The 15,759-nt window shown below is 54.0% G+C and overlaps 1 protein-coding gene across 12 annotated transcripts in view; it reads left to right on the top strand.

Annotated features, from left to right (window-relative positions):
• DISP3 (dispatched RND transporter family member 3) overlaps nucleotides 1-15,759 on the top strand; it is a 117,532-nt gene that overhangs the window by 74,419 nt on the left and 27,354 nt on the right. The window contains exons 1-2 of one of the 12 annotated variants that reach the window (XM_046903171.1): nucleotides 5,092-5,319; nucleotides 5,541-10,163. The exons of 8 other annotated variants lie outside the window; for them this stretch is intronic. Coding sequence is in view for 1 of the 4 variants with exons in the window: in XM_015296922.4 (XP_015152408.2) it covers nucleotides 10,274-10,285 (12 nt within the window). In the remaining 3 variants the exon portion in view is untranslated. Of the gene's footprint in view, nucleotides 1-5,091; nucleotides 5,320-5,540; nucleotides 10,286-10,544; nucleotides 13,627-15,759 lie in introns of those variants that run through there. 3 more of the 12 variants (NM_001199176.2, XM_015296922.4, XM_015296928.4) reach the window with 3 other exon arrangements.

Genomic DNA, 15,759 nt, shown 5'->3' with positions numbered 1-15,759 from the left:
TGAAGTTGGCTTGTATTCCCCCAGCGCTTAATTTTTTTATTCCAGAGGAGTGACATTAACATTAACAGGAAGGATACCTGATCCCAGTGAGCAGAATTGGAGTGACACCTTCTCTTGCATTAATCATTAGACCAGAATGTGCGCTGGGTTCGTTTGCTGGAACGTTTCCCACATACTGCTGGTGGTGATTTACACCAGGAGAGAAAGCTTTTGCTTTCCAAGAATCATTTCTGACCTACAGCCTTCCTGGGAGTGTTTTTGTTCTCTAGGAATTTTGTGAGCAAACACTTTGCCTTCATTTATTTTTTCCTTTCTGTTTTGTGGAAATTTTTGCTTCGCCCACTTCTGCAAGCTCCCTTGGCTCTCCCGTAGCTGAAGAGACACGTAGCATCTCGTGGTGTTTCCAAAGGGATAGAGGGTGTGCACCCTCAATTCAGTGAGTGAATGGTTTATTTTGATTCTGTCATCCTCTTTTGATGCTCCACAGGTAGATGTGAAGAAGGAAAGTTGAGCAGTTGAGGAGGGGCTCTACATATTCTGGGGCTCAAGGAGGAAAGCAGCTCTATAGCAAAATAAAAGAGTGACATAAATGCCAAGGATGGGCCAGAATAGGAATGGGAATAGGAATAGGAATAGGAAATGGGAATAGGATTAGGAATGGGAATGGGAATAGGAATAGGAAATGGGAATGGGAATAGGAATAGGGGTAGGGATAGGGATAAGAATAGGAATGTGGACAGGAATAGAGATAGGAATAGCAGTGGGAACAGAAATAGTAATAGGATAGCAATAGGAACAGAGCAATAGGAATAGCAATAGAAACAGCATTAGGAATAGCAATAGGAAGAGCAATAGGAATAGCAGTAGCAATACCAAATTTTGAACAGCATCCACCGGAGAAAGACCATTTAGAACAGGGCAGCACGATCTCAGTTCATTGGTCCCTGGAGGAAGACACCTGCTACATTAATTCTGCTGGCTCCCACCTTGGAATAACCTGTAATGTGTAACGTCACCAGGAGCATAGATTTGGCACCGTCCCTTTCCCTCCCTACATCCTTGGATGAGGGCACTGAGCTGAAAGAAAGGATGTCATCTTCAGGGCAGCTCACAGGCAGTGGCAGAGCTGGCTGGGGACCAGCCTCGGGTCTTCTCCAGCTCCTGGCCTGCACCCACTGTGCATTCACGGGCATGAAGCAGCTCTGCAAATCCCGCATTCATTACCAGACAATAAAGCTTTGCTGCATGGGTCTTTTTTCTCAATGTCTCTCAAAAACCCAAGGCTGATTTGCATTTTCAAACCACCACTTCCAGCTCAGGAAAATGCTATTCAGTAGTTCCCAGAGCCCCGGAGTAAAGATTCTCATTCTCATCTGCCTACAATATATTTTTGTCCAAATTGTGCAATGCTTATTGCTAATGTTTGTGTTGTGAATATTCCTGGCATCCTGGGGCTTCGAGGCTCTGGCAGAAGGCGAGCACAGGAGGCACAGCACCCTGACCTGCCACACTCGGTGCATGGGGGGCAGAGATGTTGGAGTGAGGATGCTCGCATGGTTCAGATGCAAGCTGTGGGGTACTAATACAGTCTGCAAGCCTTAAACTCCATTAAACAGAGCAACTTCCAGCCTGCAGCTGAGCCCCCAGCCCCAGCACTGCCGTGCATGACCGGGGCACTCTTCCCTCTGGCTGCTGTGGCTGCAGGCTCCGGGCTCACTGCTGTTCAGATGGTGCCATCTGGCTCTCGTGAAATATACAGGAGGTGTTACCCAATAACAGAGGGGGCTGTCTGGCTGTGTGCCCTCACCGCTGTGCTCGGAGGGGAAGGGATTGTTTCTGCATCTGGGAGATACTGAACATAATTTTTGAGTGCTCGTGTACGAAATATTCGGCTGGCAGCTCTAGTGCAGGTCTGACCCAGCAGCAGCCAGGAGCCGTTTTGTTGTTGGGTTTGGAGCTGAGGTTTGTAAACACGTGGCCCACAGAAACAGTGATGTGGCTCCGTCAGTTCTGTGAATGGACAGGAAATGCACTTCCCCTAATGGTCCGTCCAGCAGGATGTGTGGGTTAGGAAAGGTGGGGAAGAAGGGTCCCAGCCCTGTGGCAGGAAGGCACCAGGAAACGAGTGGCACAACTTCAGAGAGGACAGAAAAGAGCCTGACCCCATTGACTTGATGCCCACCCTTTAGATATTTATACACATTGCTCAGATCCCCTCTCAGCCTTCTCCTCCCCACACTGAACAGCCCCAGGGCTCTCAGCCTTTCCTCACACAGGAGATGCTCCAGGCCCCCATCTCTCCACAGCCCTTCCCGGGCTCTCCCCAGCAGTTCCCTGCCTGCCTTGAACTGGGCAGCCCAGCACTGGGCCCAGTGCTCCGGATGTGGCCTCCCCAGGGCAGAGCAGAAGGGAGGAGAACCTCCCTCGCCCTGCTGGCCACGCTCTGTGCGATGCACCCTGGGGTCCCATTGGCCTCTTGGCCACCAGGGCACACTGCTGGCGTGTGGTCACCCTATTGGCCACCAGGACACCTTTTCGACAGAGCTCCTTTCCTGCAGCTCAGCCCCTGACCTGTACTGATGCATGTGGGTGTTCCTCTGATAGGGGTTTGGAGTTGGGTTACTGCCCAGCCCTCCGTGCTGTATGGCCGCACTCAGGCCCAAAGCGGAGAGCCTTCGTGCAATCAGGCAGTGATAGACCTTGTGGAAGCTGAAAGCCCCCAGATAAAATTTACAAGGCCTGAGAGAGCCTGCCTGGCATTATTTAACGCTTTAGTAATGAGCACCTGAGCAGGAAGGATTGCCTGGGTAGTTTTATTCTGCGCAGATGAGCAGTCGGAATTTCAAAGAGGGGTCATAAATATAAGCACATGGGATGGTGGCGGTGGCTGATGTTGGTGTGGAAGGCAGTACTGAAGGAATGAGAAGGTCAGAAAGCGTAAATACAGGGGAAGATGTTTGCCTTCCATTTCCCAACCCCAGTAGGTGAGAAATGAGCAAGAAATGCATCTACAGTTTGGTACAGTTTGTGTTTATGTGCACAGATACTGCTGCTCACGTGCAGTTCTTACGTGTGTCTGAGTAAAACACATTCAGTGTGGCTGATGTAAGCTGGTAGTGAACTGTTTATTCATATTAGCAACTCGAGTTGTTTTGCTGAGCACATCAACAAGGAAATGGTCGTGGTTGGGACCGATGCTCTGAGCACTGAGGGGAGGGGAAGGCAGTGTGAAGGCAGGCACACAGATCTGCACTCTTGGGTAATGCATTGGCTGCCCAGGGAGGTGGTGGAGTCCCCATCCCCATCCCTGGAGGTGTTCGGGATCCATGGAGATGTGGTCAGTGGGCATGGTGGGGTGGTTGAGGTTGGGCTGATGACCTTCGAGGTCTTGTCCAACCTTAGTGATGCTGTGGTTTTGCAAGGGGAGCAGGAGCTGTGTTACTGTCTGTGTGCCCATGCTGCTCCCTCCCTGCTCTTTGCTGGCTCTGCTGTGTGATTGATTGATTCCTGTCCCTCACATCACTGCCAGAGTTAGAAAAGTGATTTTTCCCCTTACTGTACGCTGGCAGTTTCCAACAAAACTGCTAACCCATCAGCATCACCTCCTCTGCAGAAACCTCCATCACTGGCAGAAATGCACTAAGCTGGTGGAATGCAATTTTACTCCAGGAGCCTCATTAAATTTGTATTCCTTGGAGCCTACAAGGAAGATGATGGTCTGGCTTTGTCTGCCTGGCTTCCTGTGCACGTTGGGTGATGCATCAGAAGGAACACGATGACGGCGGCACCGGCAGACACTCAGTGATGGACACTTTGTACTGTGCTATGCCCTATTGGTTATGTAATGGGCAAATCTGCCTAAAAAGTGGGGTGGGAGATATCCAAAGCACAGTCAAATAAGCACAAATATTGGGCAGAACACCCCCAGGTCAGCTCTGTAATACAGCCTGGTTAAAAGCCATTCCCATCAAGCAGCTGTTGAGCAATTTGCCCACATAATGGTACCCACGCTGCCCTATGGTCTCTCCATGAAACAGGGCAAGGATGGGGGAACTGAGACTCAGCTCTTCTCTCCCTCTCTCCAAACCTAATAAATAAATGCAAGAGAGTGGTTTGCAGCAGTCATTAGAGACCTCCTGTCAGCACAAAGCAAAGCCCCTGTAGCCAGGGATGTCTTTATCAAGGACTCCTCAGTACAGGAGAGATGTGGACCTGTTGGAGTGCATCCAGAGGAGGGCCACAGAAGTGCTCTGAGGGATGGAACATGAGGACAGGCTGAGAACTGGGGCTGTGCAGCATGGAGGGGAGAAGGCTGCAGGGAGAGCTGAGAGGGGGCTGTGTGTCTAAAGGGGCTGTGAGAAGGGGACAGATTCTTCAGCAGGGTGTGTGGTGATGGGACAGGGAAATGGATTGCTGCTAAAAGAGGGGAGATCCGGGTTGGATATAAGGAAGGAGGGAGGTGAGGCACTGCACAGACTGCACAGAGAGGTGGTGCAGACACCCGAGGTCAGGGAATGGGGCTCTGAGCACTGATGGAGCTGTGGGTGTCCCTGCTCAGCGCAGGGGTTGGACCTGATGGCCTTCAGGGTCCCTCCCAACTCCAACCATTCTGTGGTTCTGTGACTGCACTCCCAAAAGCCCACGCAGAGCTCTGCAGTCAATGTCCTCCGGCTGTGCACGTTCCCAGCTGTGTTAGGGGCCAGCATATATAAAAAGAGAGATTTTCTCCACCGCCTTCAGGTTGCCCCCTCCCGTTTAAAGCCTCCTATCGAATGCCAGGCTGTTGCTGCACGGTTCAGCCTCGGAACGCGTTTTTCTCTCTGGGGGTTACCGGGGAGCCGCGGTACATCCCAGACCTCGGGACGCGGAGCGGTACCCGCACAACTTCTCGGCACTTCGGGGTGCTGCCCCTACAGCCGCATCGCACCGCGCTCCCCCCTCCCGACATCGCCTCACCCCGAAGGCCGCCCCTCCGGGCATCCTACAGAGCCGCTCCGCCGGGGTTTGCTCTCCTCGGCGCCGGTGCGGGGGGTGGGGATGGGGGGGCCGCTCACGGGGCAGGGTTTATAGCGCGGCCGCAGCGCCGCCCGCAGCCCGGAGGGGCGGCAGCGCTCACTGAGCTCCGCGCAGCACCGCGCGGTACCGCAGCGCAGCGCCGGGGGCTGACGGCCAACCGCCCCACCTCCCCCGGAGGGCCGCGCTCGGAGCCCGGCGGAGCGGAGAGGAGAGAGGAGAGGAGAGGAAAGGAGGAGAGACGGCGGCGGGGTGAGGGCTGCGGGAGGGAGCGCTGCGGGGGAGAGCGGCTCCGCGGCTGCGGAGGTGAGTGCGGGGCGGGGGGAGCGCGGCGCGGCTCTGCAGGGGGGGTCCCCGGGGGTCCGCTCCGCTCCCCGGGCCGTGGGGCGGGCGGTGCTTCTCGCAGTCGCTCCGCTTCCCTTTTCTTCCTCTGCCCTTCTCCTCCTTTTCCTCAGTTCACTTTTTTTCCCCCTAGCCCTCCCCCCCCCCCCCCCCCCCCTTCTTTCTTTATTTTATTTGTTTTCCAGCTAAATCCCTCGGCTGTGCGTTCAGCCAACTCTCTCCCCGCGAGCACGGGAGAGTTCATGAATGTGCACAAAGGAGAGCAGCGTTTCCCGGGAGGCTGCCGCCACAATGCGCCCATTGAGCTGCGCCCGCGGCGCCGCGCTTCTCTACGGGGGGAAAAGTTGGGTGCCAGCGCTGAGCCGCCCCGTCCCCGTGAGCTCGGGGGTGTCGCTGCGTCCGCTTATACCCCACCTCCCCCAGCAGCTGCTGTCCAACGTGCAGAAGATGTACGGTGCACCCTGGTGCAGGGTGGCCTTTCTGTTTTGTACTGACCGGGCTTTTCCTGCCTAAAAACGCCGTGTCGTTTGGAGGGAGCCCCGCGGTGCTCAGGGTCTGTCCCAATGCGCAGCCCTCTCTGGGGCCCTTTTTGTTCCGGGCTCGCTCCAAAGTCATCCAGCGTAAAAAGAGAAAGAAAACAGAGAACCCTGAGAAAACGCAGCCGTGGTGTTGTGTGTCCGATGGGCAGCCCTCGCTGACCCCCATCGGTCACCACGTCCCCGAGATGAGCCGGGCTGTGGGGCAGAGCGCTGCGATGTGGGGAAGTGTGTTTGGGAAGGTGGGAGCTGCTGGGCTGTGGGTGCTGCCGAGACGCTCAGAGATGGGGGGAGGACGAGGTGGGGGCAGCGGCCCCTCGGGCACATCCTGGGCATCCCGTGCTGCTGTGCACAGACACAGCAGTGTGCAGCTGCGGGGATCGCGTCGCCTGTTGGGGTTTCGTGCGATGTGCGGGCAGGTTCCTTTAAATGGGCTGAGTGCCCTCGTTGTGCTGTGAGGTGGGATGGGGGAGCTGCGCCTCGGGGAGGGAGGACTGCTGCGATTCCAACGGCAGAATAAACAGAGCCGTGGTGCCCACACAGCCACACGTGCACACGGAGCTGCTGCCAGAAAAGCCCCGTTTTTTTTTTTTATTATTGCTGTCGGTTTGTTTTCTTAAACATTTTCAAAGGAAAACGTGGGTGAGCTCTTGAAATGAGTTCTCTCTCCTCACCGGTAGAACTTTGCTCAGGGGACCCTTCTCCCTGCCCAGCCACCTTGTGAAGTGTTGATAAAGATATTATCCGCAGCATCAGCTCCCTTTGATTGCTCTTTTCAGCTGTGTGTCTGGATGGAAACCTAGCAACACAATAACCGTATTGAAGGGAGACGTTTCAATGGCTGCGCTTCTTTTATCGCGTTGGGTGCATCTTCAGAGGTTAGTGCCATCCTGTCGGTCTCTTTACCCCTTTGGAGCCTGAGAGTTTGATGGGGCCCTGAGCCTGGAATAGAACAGACGTGAGCTGCTGAAAGAGACGACAAAGCTGGAATAGAAACGCGTAATATAATCAAACATCCATCCCCTTTTTCTTCCCGCTGCCCCTGCGAGCACCTGCTGTGTTCTCATGGGAAGCACTCTGTTAGGAAGGGAGGGCACCCCTGGCACAGCAGAGGGATTCTCAAGGAGAAAGCACTGTTGTGTTTGCAGCCACCTCACCTCGATGCAAACAGGGGAATCTAAAGGACAGACGGCCCGGAGCAATGTGCAGCACGGTGCAGTGTGTGAGAACCAGGCTGGCCTTTGGGAAGCAGCCTTGTTCCAACCACCCGCCGTGGGGAAGATTATGACTCAGTGTTTGCAACGTACGGGGCCAAATTCATCCTTGTGTTAAAAAGCTGAAAGTCCCTGCCTCTCCATTTAGCTCTCTGGCACCATCCCGGCGTTCTCAGCTATTCTGACGGATGCCCTCGTCGTGCTGGCTGCCTCCGTGCAGCGCTGGAGTGATGGCACCGTCACAGGGAGCCGAGTGATGGCACCTGGCTGCCCTGTGCCGTCAGCTTGGGAAGTAGGAAAGGTTTCTTCTCTGAAGGAGCGGTGATGCATTGGCACGGGCAGCCCAGGGAGGCGGGGAGTCATCGTCCCTCGAGGCGCTCAGGGAGCGTGGAGATACGGCTCTGAGGGATGCGGTCAGCGGGGGTGGCGTGGGGTTGGCTTCGGGGATCCCAGTGGTCTTTTCCAGCCTTAATGCTAAGGAAGAGATGGAAATGAGGGATTTCACGCTGGTGAAATCTGTAGTTTTCAAATGTTTGGGGAGCAAACCTTCGCTGGGTGCCAACGTTTCTCTAAATACCCACTGTTTCCATGGCTGCTCCTCCCCAGATCTTCTGCCTGTTACGCGTTAATGAATTAAACATCACAGACGCCTTTGTCAGGCCAAAAGAAAAAGTGCTTCTGCTCCAAGACAACTTGGAGAGTTCATTCCTGCATCTGTCATTTCTGCACCGTCAACGAGAAGTGTTTGTAACGGGCTGCTGTTCAGCTGAGATGTGTGCGTGTGGAGCTGTATGGAGCGCACTGAGGTCCGGCGTGGCGCTGCAGGGGGTGCAGTGACCGCTCTGTGTCCCCAAAAAGCACGGCGTGTCTGAAAGCCTCTCGTGGTGCCGGCGCTCGGGGATAAGTGCTGCTCGCAGGGTTTGCCTGTTGGGTACAAGTGCTTAGTGAGTAAGCTTGACTGAAGCTGGAGAGGGATCGGAGTTCATGCCTTGACGGCGTATGGAAAATCTGGATAAGCTGTGATTGTGAATTCTGAAGTTTGAGCAGGTCCTGCTGCGCGATGGCACCGCCATCTCTGCATACCAACGCACAGTAAATCCCGGCACAGCTCTCTTCAGCACAGAGTATTTAGCATACAGTTGGTTTAATCCTCTAATCTTACCCAGCACTGACATAAACGAGCACTGAACAGATTAATTCATTCGAAGAAGTCGGGCCCCGCTGTATCTCCCCATGGCACTGCGTGGGGGGGCGGCTCATTTCTCTGTGCCGCTGCATCCAGGAGGTGGGGGGGTCACCGTCCCTGGAGGTGTTCCATGTGGAGATGTGGATGTGGGCAGTGGGCACGATGGGGTGGGTTGGGGTTGGGCTGGATGGTCTCAGAGGGCTTTTCCAACCTCCACGACTCTCCGTAGGGTCAGTGGTGCAAGTTCAGCTGCTGTTGCTTGGGGTGGGCTCGGGGCTTGGGGCAGTGGGAGCCCCAGGGCTGGCACGGCACCGCAGTGCTGTTACCCCTCGGTGACGAGCAGCCTGCTCGTTCCTTGCACTGTCACAGAGACCTGCATGTTCCCTTTGCCTCCCTCTGCTCACCGCTCTGTGTCTGCAGGGCAGCACAGCCCCCGAGGTGTGTGCATCTCTGTGAGTGCGCTCCCAGACCTCGTGATGGAGCCCAACAATGAAATATGAGTTTCCAGCACACGTCTCCCCTGTGATGCCACAGAACAGGCCATCTCTTTAAGTGATGGATTTCGCACAGATTTACTCAAGTTCATTCATCTTGATGCAGCTCTAGCAGGGTGAATTCTCTCCGAGTTGTGGCCTTACTGATGTCTTTTCTAAGGGCTGGATCCTGCCTCATTCCTTCTGCAGAGCACCTGATCTCATGAATAGCTGCGCTGCATTCAGGGAGGCTGTTAAGGAGTGCTGTGGTGCCTGTGACTCAGACTAATGTAAGTCAATTTAAAGGACAGATGAAGCACAGTGTGAGTATGGATTGCCGTGTCTGGCCCTTAATGAATAATTCAGGGACGGCGTAAGAGTTAAGAGCTTCATCCAGCTGCAGGTGAAGTCAGCTCCCTGCTGACCCCAGCCCATCATACCTCTCAGTCTGTGGTTTCACCAGTCCAACCCCCAGCCTGGTTCAGCACCCAGCAGAGCATGACTTGGGGTGCTGCTGCCCATCACTGTCATAGCTGTCCTCTGCAGCCCTGGGACAGGTGTTTTCTGAGATCTCAGTGCTGCCTCTGAGTCATACTTCTATAGTATTGAAAGACAGGAGAGATTCATTGCTGGAGTACAACAGCATTAAAAACAGATACTGAAAAAAAGTTTGGCAAGGCAAGTTGCAAAGATGTAATAGATGTTGGGTAGGGCTGGGGGTGATAGGGCAAGGGGGAATGGAACAGGACAGGGGGATGTGGTTTCAAACTAAAAGAGGGGAGATTTAGACTGGATTTAAGAGAAAAAAATAACTTAGAAGGGCGGTGAGGCACTGCACAGACTGCCCAGAGAGGTGGTGCAGACACCCGAGGTCAGGGAATGGGGCTCTGAGCACTGATGGAGCTGTGGGTGTCCCTGCTCAGTGCGGGGGTTGCACCTGATGGCCTTCAGGGTCCCTCCCAACTCCAACCATTCTGTGGTTCTATGGTGCTGTGCCTGCTTTGTGCCTCTCTGCCATGGCTGCTGCAGGCTGCCTCTGCGGGGGGTCGGACTGCCTGCCCAGATGGCTGCAGCCTTCAGCACCTGACCCTTTTTTCCTGTTTTGAGTTCTCTCTGCTCGCTGGGAGAAGCGGTTTGGGGAACAAGGCTGGGATGCTTTCCCTGCCATCTGCCTCAAGGCAGCAGGCTGCAAGCTGGCACAGTTAATTCCCAGTCTTTGCCAAGCTCTGTTAATAGAGAACGGCTCCTCCTGAATAGAAGGCAGTTCTCGTTACATAAATAGCAGAGGAGGGGGAGAGGCCAATGTGTTTGTGGGGGGTGAAAGACATACTGGCAGTCGTCTGGTTTTTAAGCTGCCGCTGATCTTGACTGTTGGCTTCTATATATGGGAGAGTAAGAGGTGAGCTTCATTTACTTTGTGCCTGGACTTCAGGCTGTTGATGTTAGTGCTTCAGTGGCTGTGATCTCACTCCCCCTGTGTGTCTTCGATCCCGGGATCTGCCCGCTGAGATGACCGCGCGGGTGAGCTGGAAAGATGCATGGAAGAAAAGGATCTGGGGGTGGTGGTGGCTGACAGGCAGCTGAACCTGAGCCAGCAGTGTGCCCAGGTGGCCAGAAGGGCCGGCAGCATCCTGCCCTGTGGTTGGGCACTGGCACAGGCTGCCCAGGGAGGTGGGGGAGTCGCTGTTCCTGGAGGAGTTCAAGGACTGTAGAGATGTGGTATAGAGGGATGTAGTCAATGGGCACGGTGGGGCGGGTTGGGGTTGGACCCAATAGCAGAGAAGGAAGTTTGTGTGTCAGCATAACTGACCTGTGCTGGGTGTGAGGTCCTTTATGCGTCGTGATACAGAGCGTGGGAGGCGCTGGGGAATCTGGTTGTTAGAGCAGCGGTCTGGGAGGAATTGGGTCCCGTTTTTGCTCCGCCAGGAATTATTTTGGGCAGATCTGGAAGGTCACAGCAGTAAAAATGGCTCTGAGTTTTGGACACTTCATTTCTGGGCGCTGGTCTGTGAGTGCTTGCTGGAGCTGTGGGTGCTCCCACATTGCTGCTCCCCCAGTGGCAGTTAAACCCAGGAGCCATTCAGCAACAGTAGTTGTGACTTGCCTGGTCTGTATTTAGCTTCTGTTAAAGTCAGCAAAACTTATGGCTCAATTCCAGCAGAACTGGAGCTCGACAGTGCAGCCTTGCTTAATTCGTTGGTAAACTTGCATATAATCCGCCCTATTTCCCCAGAGGAATGAGGAGATTGGATCTGATAGGTGTTTGCAGAGGGTTTAATGCAGTCTCCGATGAAAGCTGGTGTGATGCACAAACGCAAGGCGCTCTTTGCTCCTAGGGGGATGTGCTGTATGTTGACTTGTTTCTTGGCTCTGTTTTGTACCAGGAGCTGGGAATGAATTGCTTATGAGTGCTGTATTAAGGTCTGTGGAAACCATTTATAAAAAAAGAAATTAAAAAACAATCCTAATCCTCTGTGCTGGTTGGGTCCTGCTGAACACGCAGCACGCTTGATTCCTCGAATTGAATCGTTTGTCTTTTTGTTCCCCTTTTTAACAAGGCAAATGAATTCCTGCAAAAGACGGGGCTGCAGACTCAGATGGAATATGGCCCGAAGTTGCACTGTGAGCGCAGCGCAGCTCTGCCTCCTGCTTGTAAATCAAATTGGGCAAACGCTGTCCTCACTTTTCCCCTCCACCGTGCCCTGCACCCCTCCCGTCTGCGCTCCAACCAACAGCTCAGGCACTGAGCCTGGCCAATTTTTATGGCTGAGTTGAAATGGAGAGGCAGACAGGCCCACGAGAGCGTGAAAGTGACTCAATAAAACAGTGGGCTCCATTTAAACGGAGGCTGGTGAGTGTGGACAATACAGACAACAGCTTGTTTTGAAAGCTAAATCTCTTTTGCTGGAAAGCTTGGGCTGGTTCTCAGGGCGTGCAGGGAGCCGCTCGTTCCTGTGCACGCTGCCAGCACTTACAGGTCCCAAACTGAAGGCCCAGGCATTGCAAACTGTGGCTTTGCAGGGACCCACTGAGCACTTCTCAGTGCCTTGAACTCCACTGTGTGTCTGATAATTGTGCACAGGGCATGGGTGGAAACACAGCAACATCACAGGGAGCTGTAAAACACCGCCCTATGACAACGAGGAGCAACACTCGTCTGCAGGTGAACATTTCGTCCCCTGTGGCACTGCTTAAATTGAAAGTAAGAAGCTTTGTTCCTGTAAGTCTGCTGCACAGAACCAACTGGGTGGGGGGGTTACCCAGCAGTGATGCAGGGCTCGTAGCACACGTTTCTGTGGATGTGATATTGACCTTACTTAGATTCCAGTAACAAGGAGCTGCTCTGCAAGTGGCAGAGACAGGTTAAGACTGTGATGCCATTTCCTTTACAGACCTCCTGCTGTTTCTTGTACTTCTCTCTTCTCTCATACAGCAGTGCGTTGTAGGGGAGAACGTTCCTTCTGGATCCAAATCTTGCACACGTGAGGCCAAACCATTCTGTGTGTGCACCACCTGCCTACATCCCCACCAGCTCCATGCTGCATTTCCACTCCTCTGACTCATCTGGGCAATGGCTGCACTGAGTTTGCTCCCTTCCTCAGCCAACCAGGTCTGCTTCCCAAAGGGCCACATGCAGTTCTGCTCCAGCGTGGGGTAGCAGAGCTGAGTCCCTGACAATCACAAGAGCAGATTGTGGTTGCCTGTGGGTGCCGGAAGGCTTTGAGATGAGGCATATCACAAAGGGATGGAAGGTTGGGTTTCAGCTCACAATATACAAGCCCTTCAGAAGCAGGTGATGTGACTTGCAGCAGGGAAGCTAGAAAAATCTGTTGTCGAGCCATAAATCCTCCCTGTATTTTTGTTTCAGTGCTGGAACTGCAGGAGTCGGTCCTGCAATTAACACAGGTAACATATCAGCTTGTGGATGAGAGGTGTGGGATGCAGTAAGGAATGGGGAGCCATCACCTGAAGCACTCAGATCATCTGCTAGGTGGCAGTTCCCTGGTAGCCTTTGGGCTGCATGGTTGCCCTATGCAGTCTGGAGCTCCTGCAGCTCACATGGCTGGTATCCCCTCAGCTCCTGATGGCGGAGGGAGAATAGGGTTGTGGCTTGGGTCTGCCTCTCGCTGAGCTGTGCCTGTGCTGGAAATAGTGACATTTCTGTGGGTCTGTGCTGGGAGGGAGAAGAGGCAGCGCTGCTCTCAGGTCTGTGGCAGTGGCCGCCATCTGCATCCTGTAGGCATGGCTTTGCTGGCAGCAGCATTTCCCTCCACTGCTCAGGGACTAACAGCTCTTTGTTGTGGCTCCTGCCTGCGTTAGAAAGCATCCTGGATTCTCCCTGAGATTAATGTGTCATTAAAGCCTGTTTGCTTATTCTGAGAGCTGGCCCCTTCCTCTGCTAACAGTCTGCAGGACTGTGCTCACTGAGCTGTGGTAGCATTTAATGTGAGTTTCTGCATGGCTGCTGCAGCTGGCAGCAAGCTTTAAGCCCTTGTACCGGCAGGGGATCTGCTGACGTGCTGCTCAGGCACAGAGGCATCCCCTCTCATCTCCCCTCAGGAAGTTTTCCCACTGTTCTGAAAGCCTTGTGTTCACCCAGGTCCTGCCCGGGAGCCGGCAGCTGCAGCACTGAAAGCCTTTCCAGTCTGTGGGTTTTACATTTCCACTTCCAGATTCCAATAATCCTGAGAAGATGCAAAAGTGGTGCTAATTAATCTAATTCCAGAAACACCGGGTTTCCATGGGAGGAGAGCAGCAATCTGCATACGCTTCAGGGAGAGAGAAGAAGGGGGAGTAAGAAAGATGTATGCCTGCTGAGATCCAACCTTCTGGGCTGCTGAGAGCCCCCTACAAGCACCTTGGTGAGCCCCTCCTATGCAGGACTGACATTTCCGTGGGTGACAGTAGAGCAGGCTTTGCTGCAGTTACTTCCACCCAGCTTGTCAGGACAAAAACCCAGCCCCACACATTGGCAGAAGTAAGAGGCTGTGTCTCTTAGCTCAGCTCAGTGCACAGAGCTGCAATGGTATGTGCATGGCAATGGGTATGTCTTTGCTCCTTCACTCAGAGGGCAGTGAGGCCCTGGCACTGCTGTCTGGAGAAGTGTGAGTGCCCCATCCCTGGAGGTGCCCATGGCCATGTGCAGCCTGAGCTGGTGGGGGGCAGCCATCCCACAGGGTTGGAACAGGGTGATCTTTAAGGTTCCTTCCAACCCAAGCCAATCTGTGATTCTGCGATTGCTCATCCCTCTTTCATGCTGGTATGTGGAAGACTGCTGAAGAACCATATGTGACTGAAATGCCATGGGTGCTGTGTTCCCACCACGGGTGGTAGTCCTTACAGCCTTCTTGGTGCGAATCTGGCAGTTCTTGAGGTCAATAATTATGGCACTGAAAAGGCAAGACCTTGAGATCCATCAGCGTGAGGCATTCCAACCCATCTGGCTGACACTCATGTGCAGGGCCTTCTGCCTGTACCTCCTCTTCCTGGAAGACCAGAGCATGGAGGAGAACTTGCAGTGCGTTCTTTTAACCTTAATTGTGCTATTTATGTTGGAGTGAAAGAAGTGGGAGTGAATTGGCTGTTCTGTGGTTGGCAAGAAGGACTGGCAGCACAGAGTCATTAAATTTGGAAGAGACCACTAAGATCACAACCCAACCCACCATACCCACTGACCACATCCCTCAGTGCCACATCTTCGTGGTTCTTGAGCACCTCCAGGGACAGTGACCCCACCACCTCTCTGGGCAGCTGTGCCAATGTGTCACCGCTTCTTCTGAGAAGAAAGAGTTCCTAATGTCCAACTTGAACCTCCCCTGGTGCAACTTGAGGCCATCACCTTTCATCTTATCAGTGTTACCCAAGAGAAGAGACCAACATGCCATAGGTTTGCATTTCCAAGTTACCTTTCATTCTGCTGTTCACACAACCAGGTCCCCTCAGCACACTCTGCTGCTTTGGCTGCTGGCAAGCAAGCATTCCATGTGAACAGTGAGAAGGAAACTGCCCTCCTCCTCCTCAGGATTGGACTAGCAGCTTATGGGGGAGGCTCTGGAGAGGGGCCTTTAGGAGAGAGTGTTGGGGTTAGTCCAGGAGCACAGTGTGCACACTATTGCTGGGGGCTGCAGATGGAGCGGTGCGCACAGCCAGCCCTTGTCTTTGTGCTTCCTCCTGCTGCAGGGAGCAGCTGTGGGGAGTAGGGTTGGAGCTGGGGGCCGTGCAGCTGAGCACAGAGCAATGCCAGTGCCCACGGTGATGTAAGCTGGGGAGCCTGAGCATGGGCTGGAATAATGAGTGCCTGGCAGGGGCTGGCAGCAGGACAGCGGTGTGGGAAGCTTGAGAAGAGCAGCACACGGGCTTTGGGGGTGGCAGTTTATTCCAGAGGATTGGGACTTCGTGGATGCTCTCTGGGGCCTGGGAATCATGGAAGCATTAAGGTTGGAAAAGATCACTAATATCATCCAGTCCAGCCACCAACACATCCCCACCATGCTCACTAACCCTGCCCCTCAGTGCCAAAGACTGAGTGATGCTCCCTGACAACCGCACAAGGCCCTGCTTGTAGCAGCCATCTGTATTTAATGATCTGTAGAGGCTTTGTTACCAGCACAGGTGCTCAGTGGTAGACACGGGAGCGTGGGAATCCATACACCTTTAACGAGGTGGTGAGCGTGGGCTGCTTCTCAGCGCGATGCAGGGTGCTTTGAAGTCTGTGTCAGGACACCCAAAGGCACACAGCTGGCCAAAAAGCAGCCCTTGGCTTAGCAGCAGTGGGTGGCTGGGGCTCTGACAGCATCGAAGTCATTTCTGCACCAGGTAAGGAAGTCACTGCTGAATTGCATTGGTGCCTGTGTGTGCCATGTGCCTGGTGACAGCAGGGCCTTATCGTTAGCACACGCAAGGAGCTCAGGTGGTAAACGTGATGCAGGGCTGCAAGGCGTGCTTCCTGAGATTGTAAGCAAGGAGCTGTCTCCCAGCACCCACAGTCATTAGAT

The sequence above is a fragment of the Gallus gallus genome, chromosome 21, assembly GCF_016699485.2.
Source record: "Gallus gallus isolate bGalGal1 chromosome 21, bGalGal1.mat.broiler.GRCg7b, whole genome shotgun sequence".
NCBI lineage: Eukaryota > Metazoa > Chordata > Aves > Galliformes > Phasianidae > Gallus > Gallus gallus.
The sequence above is the reverse complement of the archived record's forward strand: the minus strand, read 5'-3'. Positions and strand labels throughout refer to the sequence as shown.